The 13085-nt window shown below is 22.8% G+C and overlaps 4 protein-coding genes across 4 annotated transcripts; 1 reads left to right on the forward strand and 3 right to left on the reverse strand.

The window, feature by feature from the left end:
• Window positions 1-1274: 1274 nt before the first annotated feature.
• Window positions 1275-2462, forward strand: PY17X_1014400 (SNARE protein, putative; the record flags this gene model as incomplete). Its single annotated transcript, XM_719216.2, has 1 exon — window positions 1275-2462. The coding sequence occupies one exon, from the start codon at window positions 1275-1277 to the stop codon at window positions 2460-2462; it is 1188 nt and encodes a 395-aa protein (XP_724309.2).
• A 1050-nt stretch (window positions 2463-3512) lies between these two features.
• PY17X_1014500 (inner membrane complex suture component, putative) lies at window positions 3513-6904 on the reverse strand (the record flags this gene model as incomplete). The annotated part of the gene is made up of 10 exons (XM_022956218.1): window positions 3513-3716; window positions 3835-3909; window positions 4045-4113; window positions 4296-4388; window positions 4490-4551; window positions 4653-4808; window positions 4932-4997; window positions 5092-5165; window positions 5301-5392; window positions 5585-6904. The coding sequence occupies 10 exons, from the start codon at window positions 6902-6904 to the stop codon at window positions 3513-3515; spliced, it is 2211 nt and encodes a 736-aa protein (XP_022813291.1).
• A 1366-nt stretch (window positions 6905-8270) lies between these two features.
• On the reverse strand, window positions 8271-9174 carry PY17X_1014600 (60S ribosomal protein L14, putative; the record flags this gene model as incomplete). The annotated part of the gene is made up of 3 exons (XM_022956219.1): window positions 8271-8559; window positions 8764-8828; window positions 9052-9174. The coding sequence occupies 3 exons, from the start codon at window positions 9172-9174 to the stop codon at window positions 8271-8273; spliced, it is 477 nt and encodes a 158-aa protein (XP_022813292.1).
• Window positions 9175-10693: 1519 nt separating this feature from the next.
• On the reverse strand, window positions 10694-12070 carry PY17X_1014700 (succinyl-coa ligase subunit beta, hydrogenosomal precursor; the record flags this gene model as incomplete). The annotated part of the gene is made up of 1 exon (XM_724947.1): window positions 10694-12070. The coding sequence occupies one exon, from the start codon at window positions 12068-12070 to the stop codon at window positions 10694-10696; it is 1377 nt and encodes a 458-aa protein (XP_730040.1).
• Between the last annotated feature and the right edge of the window lie 1015 nt (window positions 12071-13085).

The following is a 13085-nucleotide window of genomic DNA, read 5'->3' on the forward strand; positions in this document are numbered from 1 at the left end:
AATAAACAATAAGCGATTGGCTGATAAATAAATGAATGAATAAGCGAATAAATGAATAAGCGAATAAATGAATAAGCGAATAAATGAATAAACGAATAAATGAATATTACCATTTTTATGTTTGTACAAGTATTGCATTTTGAAATAACATGCATTATATTTTTACAAGGAAAAACGGAATATTATTTTTTTTATTCAATCTTTATATACTTAATGCACATATTTTTTTTTTATAATGTTAAAGCTCTCCTACGTTTCCCATAATAATAAATACAATATCTATCACCACATATGTATAATATTATATGCCCCTTAAATATACATAAAATTATATACATATTTATAATTAATTCACATATAATATTTTTTATATAATAAAAACCTTTGCCAAGCAAGAATACAATACTAGTAACTTTTTTTTTTTTTTTTTTTTTTTTTTTTTAAATATTAAACATTTATTAAATTAAAAATAGCCAAAATATACGAAATAAGAAGAGCGTGTAACTAATATATTTATATATTGTATTTTATTTATTTTATAATAATATATATGTATATAATATTATAAAATTAAATTTGTCAAGATATTGTATAAAATATTCATGTGAATATTTACTATCAAACTAGAAATTCATAAAACCATATGAAATTGTATATTTTATGAACACATTATTATTATATATTTTTTTTTAATAATACAAAATGAGATGGCAATATAAAAACTTATATATATATGTTTCTATTTATTTCTTAAATATTTTTCATATCTTTAATGAAAATATTTCTTACCCTTTTTTAAAAGCCTAGAAAAAAGCGAAAATTCCATAGGCAAAAAAAGGATTGTTAAGTTTAGCATGACTTGTTAATATATACATTCATGTAATATTTATTATATTAATTTTCATCAAACTTATAATTTATAGACAAACTGAATAAAAGCCATGAGATATTCAACTTGATTTTTCATATTTAATACGTTACTTAAATATCAGGAAAAAACACATTGAATAACATTATTACAATTTTATTAAGGTATTACACTTTTCCTTTAAAAATAAAATTATTGCCTTGTCATAAAATAAATAGTATTTTTTTAAATAGCATATTGCTATTTTTTTAAATTTTGGGGAGTCATTCCAAATTATTTCCCCCAATTGTAAATTTGTGTGAACAAAAATTTATGAACAAGTCAGAAAAGTGTAAAAAGTTATTAATGGTCATATTTTTTTCGACTTTTTAATTTTTTTTTTTCATTAAATTTTGATGCCAAAAGAATGGAAGACATTTTAGGCGAGATTATTTCGCTAAGTGAAAAAAAAAAAAAAGATGAAATGAACAAAAGAAATGATAAAAAAGGAACTGAATATGATGGTAAATCTGTTTCAGATGGGTCAAAAAACAAAAAAGGAAACAGTGACTATTATAAAAAGAAACGAAGAGAATCATATGTAAAGGATGATGATACAATAAATATATGTGATGCGTCTACAGTTTGTACAATTGATGATGATATAAATATTGAAAAGGTTAACATTTTTAGTAAAATAATTAAAAATAATAAATCTAAATCTTCAGAACAATATTTTAAAGATGTCGAAAAAAATATTAATGAAAACACTCCATTATTTTTTAATAATGGAAATACACTAAATACATATTTACTTACAGTTAATGAAATTAATACAAGTATTTCTAATATATATACAAATATTGATAAAATAAATGTTATAAAAAAAAAAATAGAGTTAAATATATATGATAATGAAAAATTATATTCCAAAATTAATGTAATAATTAAAAATTCCGAAGATATAATTACATGTATTAAAGAAAAAATAAACAAATTAAATGCCGAAAATAATGCTTTTGAAGAGAACAGTAATATGATAAGTGAAATAAAATTACGTGTAAATATATTTATTGATATTGTAAACAAATATAAAAATTGTATAAATAAATATAAAAATATATGTAACCAATATTATGAACATGTTAATAAAAATATAATAAAACATTACAAATTAATACACCCTAATTTAAGTGATCATAGTATACATAAATTATTAAAACAAAATAATCATAATATGGAAGAATTTCTAAATATTAATAAGAATGCTTATAAAAATAATGTTATGTGTTTCACAAATATAGATCAATTGGAAATAGACAAAATTAAAGAAAAATATAATGAATTAAAAAATTTAGAAAAAAATATAGCTGGATTAAATGAATTATATATTGAATTAGCATATGTAATAAAAAAAAGAAAAAATCTTATTAATAATATTGAAAACAATGTTTTTCAAGTAAAAGAATATACAGAAGATGCACTTCATAATATTGCTGAAGCAAAAAGATATAACAAAATGATTAAACAAAAAATTCTATATTTTAGTCTTTTCTTACTGATTATAGCTTTTATTATTTTGTTTCCCGTTTTTTTCAACTATTCACATTTTTAATAAATATGTGTGCTTGTCAAAATAGTACGCACACTTTGAGTATTGTGTGTCGCAATAAAATAAAAAAATAATAAAATAATAAAATAAAAAATAATAAAATAAAAAATAATAAAATAATAAAATAAAAAAGTAATATTAATGTTTCCTACACCTATACTTTTAATATACATTGCATGTATGCATATATTATTGTTTGTTTTATTTTTCGAAATTTAATGTTTCCACGCAAATAGCATTTTGGAAACATATGTGTGATATGATCGAGCTTTTTCCTTATGATTGGGAATGTATTATTCCATATTCTTCATTATTTTATTTTTAATTTATTTTATATAACTTTTTTTTTTGTTAAACTTGTTTAAAATAATATATTATCGACCTTAGCTAAAAAATAGCTATAATAAATTGTACAGGTGAAATTTTTTTTTTTTTTTTTTTAATTTTATTATTACTCCTTTACTAGCTTCCCTTAACTATAGGTCCCTATTAATTATTACCAATTTTTAAACTATGAATATAATTAAAAAAAAAATAGAAACAATCAAAAGTAGACATATCTACGCTACTCCATATGCAACTACTTAATGTTCCCTTTATGTATACACAAAATAATTATGAAAAATATTTTTTCATCTTCCAAAATTATTGTCTATGAATGTAAAATTGTACATATATTTGTATGCTATATACAGCTAGCTATTTTTATTTTTTTTTTATTATTATTTTTTTTTTTTTTTATTATTTTTTTTTTTTTTTTTTAAATTTGATAAAATAAGGTGAATAAAAATAATTGAAGTGGTGATTTATTTAAAATCCAATGTTAATTAATATGCCTCATCAAACTGGTGCAAATGCAGGGAGAGGTAAAAAAAAAAAAAATTGACAGAAAAAAATTAAAGCTCGTAACATAAAAAAAGGTGTATATATGTGTGTGCGTATATTATTAACATGGATTGTGAAACAAAAAAAAACTGTGATATACTATTTTAATTAATTGTTCTGGATATCTCAATATATATAAGATAGACAAATAGATATAGACGATATTTATTATAATTTTGAATTATAATCTTCATATATTTCTAAAATAAATTCTCGTAAAAGATCTGGAGTAAATGTTTTTCTTAATGGACTCTCATCAATCATTTGTTTTTGATAACATTCACATATAAAACAATATAAAATTGTATCAGAAAAAGTGGATATAATTGTTATGAAATGTGATGTGATTATTCCACAAATTATCCCAATTACCTATGATTGAATAGGAAGCATATAAAGAAAATGAGCAAATGTTTTTGCAACTGTGTGCAAAATAAAATAGAAGCATTCCATGTGTAAAACCCAATTTTGCTTCTTTTTTTTTAATTACCAGTGCAGAAAAAAATGGGTTGGGAATATAACGAGGTGAAAAAATGTTGTTATAGGTTTGAAAATTGTTGAATATCTGCAAAGGGAAAAAAATAGTATAATGATAATTAGTAGCCATAAGCACATGCACATACATAAATGTGTTCATATATAGTAGGCATAGTTGGCATAGTAGCCACTCTGTAGTTTGACATGGCAGTTGGTCACATACATTGAATGCGAAAAAAGTTATTATCATTGTCGTAAATCCAGGGAATATTATATTTGTTATATAACTTATCTATAAAATAAAAAGCAAACAAAATGCTCAGCATATGGTACATATATATATATGTTTGTATAGATACATAATATTTTGAATCAGATAATTAATTTTGTTTCTTAGCTATTTTCTACTAATATTTTCTACTAATATTTTCTACTAATTTTCTACTAATATTTTTATGGGTTCTTATTTATTACCCCATGTAAAGCTGCTGCTGGGGATGTTGAGTTTGTTAATTTTTTTGAGGATATATGACAAGACGTCACATATGGATATAGTGTCATAGACATCTAAAAAAAAAAATTAAAAAAGATAAAATAAATAATGCCAATTTTGTAGATATCTAAAAGGTATTATTTTCACATTTTTTATTTTTAATTTTAAATTTTACTTCACAATAGGCAGATGTTGTATACATATCCACTATCTTTGACATAGGATTCAATATAAAATCTGGGTAAGCAAAGAAGCGGAAAAAGAAGTGAGCATGAAAATGGGATGAAAATTGGAATGAAAATTGGCATGAAATGGACATGTTAACAGTTTTGCCTTACGAAATCTCTCCTTTATATTATAGATTAATTCGTTGAAAAAAAAAGGTAAAGATAAGGTTTTATTTATCCAAAAAAATAAAACTCGTAAGTGCTTAGTGGCTAGATTTATAAAACTTGATAAAACAATGGTTCCAAAATGATATTTCATTATAGTCTCTAAAATAAATAAAAATATATTTGTGTAAAAAAATGAAAGCACACAATAAGACTCTAAAGCGTAGATTCAAGACATTTTATTTTATTTTTTATTTTTTATTTTTTTTTTTTTTATTTCATTACTCATTTCTTCTACTACATTTTGGTTGCATTCTGATTTTTTTTTATCACTAAAATACCAAACAGTTCCTTTGAAAAAAATAAAATAACATATTAATATGTCTCCTTGAATTTATTTATAAAATAAGAGTAGATATAATAATTATTTTTATTTCTAAATTACCTAAATGGCATATTGTAAATTGATTAAGTGATTGTAACATTTCACAAATAAAGAAATATATACATACCCACAATCTAAAAAAAAAAAAAAAAAAAAAAAAAAAAAAATATAAGTACAATAATTGACTAAATAGATATGTTCATCCTTATTAAGTATGAATTTATTTGAAAAAGTGTGGATTTGTCTTTTTCTGATATTTAAAATCTTACATAGAAAATAGATAAGAACTTTTGAAATAGTAAAACATTTTTTGGAGGGATAGAATTTTGCTACTTCCATTTGAATCGAGATCGAGATCCAGCTGCGCAAAAAATAGAAGTAAAAAAAAATAAAAGTAAAAAAAGAGAAAAAGGGCAGAATGGCGGAATGGCAGAATAGCAGAATGGCGGAATGGCGGAATGGCGGAATGGCGGAATGACAGAATGGCGGAATGGCAGAATGGCAGAATGGCGGAATGGCGGAATGGCAACCCGCCACTTGACGGCGTGCTTACCTTTTGGTCATAAGACATCCCCGATGTTATTATTTGAACATAAAGATATATCCAGACACAAAAAAACAAAATAGACACAAACGAAATGATTATAGGTGCATATATAATATTAGAAATGTCATGAATAAATTTTAGTGTAATAGCTATCAATTTTGATGTATATTTATAGGTATTTTTATATATATAGAATATAATTAAAGAAATAACAGCATGTATAATCATTATAAAAGATGTTAAAATAGATATTAAATAATGATAAGAAAAAAAAGAACCTTTTATAGGATCAAATATCAAATATAAATGATTATGAACAAAATATATTGGTATAAAAAATATAGAAATAAGATAAAAAATTATAAAAATATAAAAAGTAAATTTAGGGAAATAATATAAAGAAGCTATATATAGAAAAGATAATAATATAGATACAATTATAAATAAAAAAACAAAAAAAAATGAATTATGTAAAGAAAATAAATTAACAAATATTTTATATCTATTTGTAAAGACAACGTTTATAACTTTTTCTCTTAACATTTTATCTCGAGGATAACATATATTCATAATATTAACAGTATCATAATATTTCGAATTTAACAAATATTCAACATATAAATTATTATTAGGTCCTTTTGTATAATCAGTATATATTACACTTGTTTCTATATTTCCATTTTTATCTATTATTTTTCCTTTATTTTTATCACCATTATTTTTAAAAGGAAAAAAAAAATTTTCTTCAAAAAAATTTTTTTTTTTTTTTTCACCATATAAATTATCTTCATCAGTTTTGTTTTTATTTGAAAAATCAGATGTAGGACATGATTCTAAACATTTAGGATATTTATTTAATATTTCTAATTTCGATGTTTTTGGAGATAGTGGATAATATAAATATTTAAATGATTTTAAATCTTTTCCACAAATTTGTCCATTATAATTTGTCCCATATAATATACGTGAATAATTACCATAATAAATATAATATAAAATAAAAAATACTAAAAAAATTAAACTAATAAAAAAATAACCACAATATTTTATATCTGTTTCTATCTTTTTCTTTTCATTAATATTATAACAATATTTTTCAGATGAATTCTTATTTCCTATTGTATAATTTACTGGGCTTCCAAATTCGAATTCTCCCTCATTTCTGTCTTTACTATTATCATATATATCTTTATCATTTATTTTGTTATTCCCATATATTTCATAATATTTTCTTTCTTCATTATTATTATTACTACTAATAGTAGTGTTAGGCATTTCAATTAACATTTCATACCCACTTGCATGATTCTCACTATTATCTATCATGTTTATATCTCTCTCTCTCTATATATATATACCGAAATTATAAGAATAAAATAAAAAGGTCAAAACATACAAAAAAAAAATATATTTATAATATTTACTAAATGTGAGCTAATTACATGTCTAACTGAATTCACATATATATGTTCATATATCTATAATATTTTGAATTTTATTTTATATTTTTATTTTTTTTTCAAAAATCGTTTCCTTTAAATTATGTACAAAACAAATGGGGATTCCCTTTTAAGAAGCCTCGATTAACTATACCTAATTTTTTATTTCAGTGAATTATAATATTGTGCATAAAATAATTCTATATAATATATATATACACATGCATATACACATACATATACGTGCACAATATTATAATTCATTGAAATAAAAAATATAGTGATACACACATTATTAGACATAATTTCCAAAATAAGTTCCAAATAAATTCCAAATAAATTCTAAAATATTATTTTTTTTCAACTCTATTCCTTAAAACTAAACATTTAAATGTGAAAAATGCGAAGCTTTATAAATACGAAGCTTTATATTTGTGATATATAGAATGGCTTATATGCACGAGTAAGAATATTTGAGATAGAGAAATGGGGAAATATATAAAATCACTGATTATTATTGTGTACATGTGTATATTTTTTTTTTTTTTTTTTTTTTTTTTAATATTTCTAAAATAAGCCTGGTTATTTTTGCCTGAAAAGCAAATGTCAGTAAAAAAAAAATGCAATTATATATGCACACACATGTGTATGTGTATCCTAACTTATTATTTTATATTCTCCTATATTTTATTTTATAACTATTTATTATTCTTAAAAAATAATATATATAATTGCATTAAATTTATAGAATCTTTTAAGTTGTATAGACAATGAAATGAACAAATTACAAACCAGACAAAATGAATGGTGAAAGGGTGGGAACTAATTCATACCATTTATTTTATTATACATATTGTTTTAATTATACTATACCATATTGCTTTATTTGAGTGGTATGAAAAATGTAAAATAAATAATGGACAAATTATTATTCTTTATTTTTAAGTGAATATATCATAAAATTATTTTAATATTAACTTATTTTTTATTTTTGTGAAAAGTTTGTGTTATTTGTTTAAACAAAAATTAAAAAATAAAAACCTTATAACAATCATTTTATATTTAAAAAAAAATATAAATAAAAATCTAGTACATATTTGTTTTCATATATAAAATTATGGAATTATATTTTTTTCTCATTTTTTTTATCTTAGTTCCTAATTATTTATAGTATTTTATCTCATATTTTTTTTTTTTTTTTTTTTTGTAAAAGTTGAATTAAATATATTAATTTTATTTAAGCTGGTTTATTATTATGCTTTTGTTTTTTGGGCTTGTCCTTTTTTTTGAGATTTGATTAGATTCATTTTTTTTTTTAATTGTTTGTTGGCATAGTATATCTGAAATCTTTCATAATCAGTAGCCAAATCTCTTTTTTGTTTTATCATCATTTTTTTTCCTAAATTTGATTTACTGAATGCTTCTAAAACCTTTGATTTATTAACTTCTTTTCTTAAAAGACCAGTTCTTGAATTTGCATTTATTTTAACTCTTTGTTTTAACAATTTAAGCCTCTTTATTGGCATTATTGTTTTAGGAACGCTGTAAAATTAAGCAATAATAAAAATATAATATATAGATAATATCTCATATGTTTAGAAATGGTCAACCAAAATAGCACCAAGCTTGCTATCGCATCAGTATGCATATCCATCGCAATAGCATGCATATCCATCGCAGCAGTATGCATGGAATATAGTATATTTTACAAATGGAAAGATAAAATTATTAAAAATATAAACATACCCTGTTATACCAGCTCCATCAACGATTACTCTTGTAATTGTGATTATATCTACAATAAAGCAAAGCTATAAGAAAAAAAAAAAAAAAAAAAAATCATGAAAAAATCACGAAAAAATCACGAAAAAATCATGTAGATATTTATAAAAGCATGGAACATAGCAATGTAGTAATTAGCAATGTAGCAATATAAATAAACAATACTATAGTGTAGTTAAGAAAAAATTTAAACAAGTTAATATATATATATATATATATATTTATATTTCCATTTAACTATTGTTTAACTACCTTTCCAGCATAGGGGCCATATTCTATAAGGCATAATCTTCCTGGCTCAACATATCTGTTAAATAACAATTTTTTTTTTGATAAATTTAATTTTTCTTCTTCTGTTAAAGCTGTTTTTGGCATTTTGTTCGAGTTTAATATAAAATAATAATAGTTTTAAAAATTGGGAATATGTTAATTGTAAAAATTGCAAAATTGCAAAATTGTAAAAATTGTAAAAATTGTAAAAATTATAAAATTATAAAATTATAAAAATTGTAAAATTGTAAAAATTGAAAAAATTGAAAAAAATTAACAGTTTAAATTATTCCGTAAAATATTTATTTTTATTTAAAATCGGATGTTATGAATAAAAAAATAAAACGCGTATTTGGAAAATGCCAAGGCGATATCCTCTGGTTATTTATTCGCATATGACACTATGATATTTATATATTCGCATATGATACTATGCTATTTATATATTCGCATATGATACTATGATATTTATATATTCGCATATGCTATTTTATTCGCATATTTATTCGCATTCACTATAAACCCCGGGGGAAACCGTGAGCTCTGTCACTAATGGGAATAGAAAAAACAAAACTTCAAAATAAAATAAAGCGCAAAATTTTAAGGGCCAAAATAAATTTTATATGGGCAAGCAAAAAGAGGTAATAATTTATTATTGGGCAAGCAAAAAGAGGTAATAATTTATTATTAGGCAAGCAAAAAGGGGTAATAATTTATTATTATTTTATCGTGCTATATATAAAATAAATTTTAGTCAATTCCCTTTGTTATTTTATACGTATATAATAATAAGGCCTATAGTGGGCCAAGGGTATTTTTTTACATTTTTTTTTATACTTAAAAAAAATATTAATTTATTTCACAAATTATGAACTTTACTAATTTTGTTAATTCGTTAATTTTGTTAATTTTGCTAATTTGTTAATTTTGCTAATTTTGCCAATTTTTTCAATTTTTCCAATTTTTTCAATTTTTCCAACTTTTTCAACTTTTTCAACTTTTTCAACTTTTTCAATTTTTCCAACCTTTTCAACCTTGCCAATTTTCTATCGCACGCTTTTTTAATTAAAATAAATATAAATCACTAATAGGTATGAAACAAATATACATCGCTTTACTACATAGGATATATAATACCTATTTGTATGTCACAAATATATTTGGCATGCTTTATTTGACATGCTTTATTTGGCATGCTTTATTTGGCATGCTTTATTTGGCATCTTATGATATGGCCATGAAATTTACAAACGCCCCTTACCAATATAGTAAGGAAATTCAAAAGCGGGAGCAAAATAAAGTGGGAAAAAATAACGCGGGAAAAAATAAAGGTAAATTTTAGGCTACAAAAAAACGTATTAACGATTTTTAGTTTGGTATAAAAAATTTAATCTTATACAAGTTGGAAAAAAATTAAAAACACATACAGCACAAATGTATATGTATATGTATATAATTTGATTGGTTCAATGGGTCCATTTTGTTTTTAACTATTTAGAAAAAAACTAGCTAAAAAAATGGACAGTATAAAAAGAAAAGGATCCTTTTGTAAAAATATGCATACATTACATGGCGCACTATATAATATGTACACTGCTTAGATAATACACATGTACATAACAAACTATGAAACTATTATATTTATGTTGGAACGTTTTGCAATTTCAATTATCTCAGCTAAAGCAACAGCTTTTTCAGCAGCTAAATTCATATCCTGACATATAATACATTTGATCTTTGATTCTTCAATTATTTTAATTGCTTCTTTTTCGTTTGTTCCTTCAAGTCTAATTATTAATGGTTTTTTAAATTTGATTTGTTTGGCTGCATTTATTATTCCTCGTGCAATAATATCACATCTCATAATACCACCTAATATATTTATAAAGCATACTTTTGCTTTATCGTTATTATCAATTATTTTTAATGCTTCCGCAATTTCGGTTTCTGTTGCACTTCCTCCTACATCTAAAAAGTTAGATGGAGATCCTTTATGTAAAACTATTAAATCTAATGTTGCCATAGCTAGTCCGGCCCCATTTACCATACAAGCTATATTTCCATCTAGCGAAACATAATTTAAATTATATTTTTTTGCTTCTAATTCTTCTGGGTTTTCTTGTGTTAAATCTCTTTTTTCAAATATCTCTTTTTGTCTATATTCAGCATTATCATCAAAATTTAATTTGGCATCACAACATAATACTCTTCCATCATTTGTTTCAGATAATGGATTTATTTCTAATAATGTACAATCATATTTCTTAAAAATTTTGTATAAATTTACAACCATATCTGTAGCCATATCTAATTCATTACCTTTGAATCCAATTTGTTCACAGAATTCTCTTGATTGACCATCTGTTAAACCATCTTTTATATTTATATTAATTTTATATATTGCTTCGGGTGTTTTTTTACTTATATCTTCTATAGATGAACCACCAACACTTGAACCCAATAAACATATACTATCCGAATTTCTATCCAACAAAAATGCTACATATCTTTCTTTTCTTATATAAAATCTTTCACATATAAATACAGTATTACATTTTTTTCCATCTGGTCCTGTTTGTTTTGTAACTAATGTATTATTTAACATTTTTGAGGCAACATCTTTTATTTCCATACTATTCCTACATATATGTACTCCACCTTCAAATTTATTTTCTTTAAAATATCCTAATCCCCTACCCCCACTTAATATTTGGGCTTTTATTACTAAATCTATATCACCACATATATTTTGAAGTTCTAATGCTTTTTCTTCTGCTTCTTCTGGGGTTTGTGCATGAAACCCTTGTGGGCATGGAATATTATTATTACGTAATAAATCTATTGACAAATATTCATGTATACTTAAATATTTTTTTTCCACAAAAAATTGACAACTCCTAATATTTTTATAACTTAAATTGGTACCTCTTTTTAATATACTATGTCCTAGATTCCTGCGTCCCATCATCATACATTTTAATTCCTTCTTTAATGCGTTCATTTTTTATAAGCGTATTTTTATGCGACTTTTATATTAATTTTACTGTGTACAGATTTTTCGCTTCAGATATATATACATATACAATATTGTAATGAGCTTCCTTTTTTTTTCTTAAGGCATTTATATATATAATTGTGTGTGTGTGTGTGTGTATTTTACTCCTTAAAATGGATGTTCAATCACCACAATATGTTTATATATATGCTCGGGATACAATTTTCCAATTTATTTTATTCTTCTTTCTTATTTACAAAAATGAATATTCTCAAAAGAATGCACATATTTATGTACCCATTGGCTAGTTTAATTTTCTACCATTTTACCGCCAACAAATTGATCATCCTGTAGTATATAAAATTGTGGAGGGGGAAATAAATAGTGATAACAAAAAATAAAAGTAAAAAAAATACAATAATATTCTCGTAATGATTTATGAACGCTTTTTTATGATCATTCATAAAATATATAAGTGAAGATAGGAAAAAATTAAAACTCAACAAATAAGTTTTCCATAAGCCTGATTGCTCTATTGTCGTGTGTGTGTTTATGTATGTACGTATATGAACAATATTTATTTGCGTATTTTTGTTTATGTATTGCTTTATGTTTTCGTTCTAAATGACATATGCATTCAATGCTTTTTTTATTAACATTTTTTTTTTTTTTTTTTGCACAAAGCTAGTAAAAAAAAAAAAATAGCTAATATATTCAATATCGCTAACTTTGTTAATATATTTTTTAATTTTTTTATTGCTGTTAATGTTAAAATGTTGTATTTTGACAAAAAAAATTGCGATACATATAATATTTTTTGGTGAGCGGAAAATAAACTAGTAACATGTGCATACATATACATGTAAAAGGGAATAATACACATGAATGAATATAAGGCTTAAGGCTCTCGCAATTATATGATACCATAATAACTATTTTATGCATATATATATAAGATTAAACATACACATGAAACTATTACTTTTTTAGCAAGTTTATATCATCAAAGAGAATGTAATTT

The sequence above is a fragment of the Plasmodium yoelii genome (genome assembly GCF_900002385.2).
Source record: "Plasmodium yoelii strain 17X genome assembly, chromosome: 10".
Lineage (NCBI taxonomy): Eukaryota > Apicomplexa > Aconoidasida > Haemosporida > Plasmodiidae > Plasmodium > Plasmodium yoelii.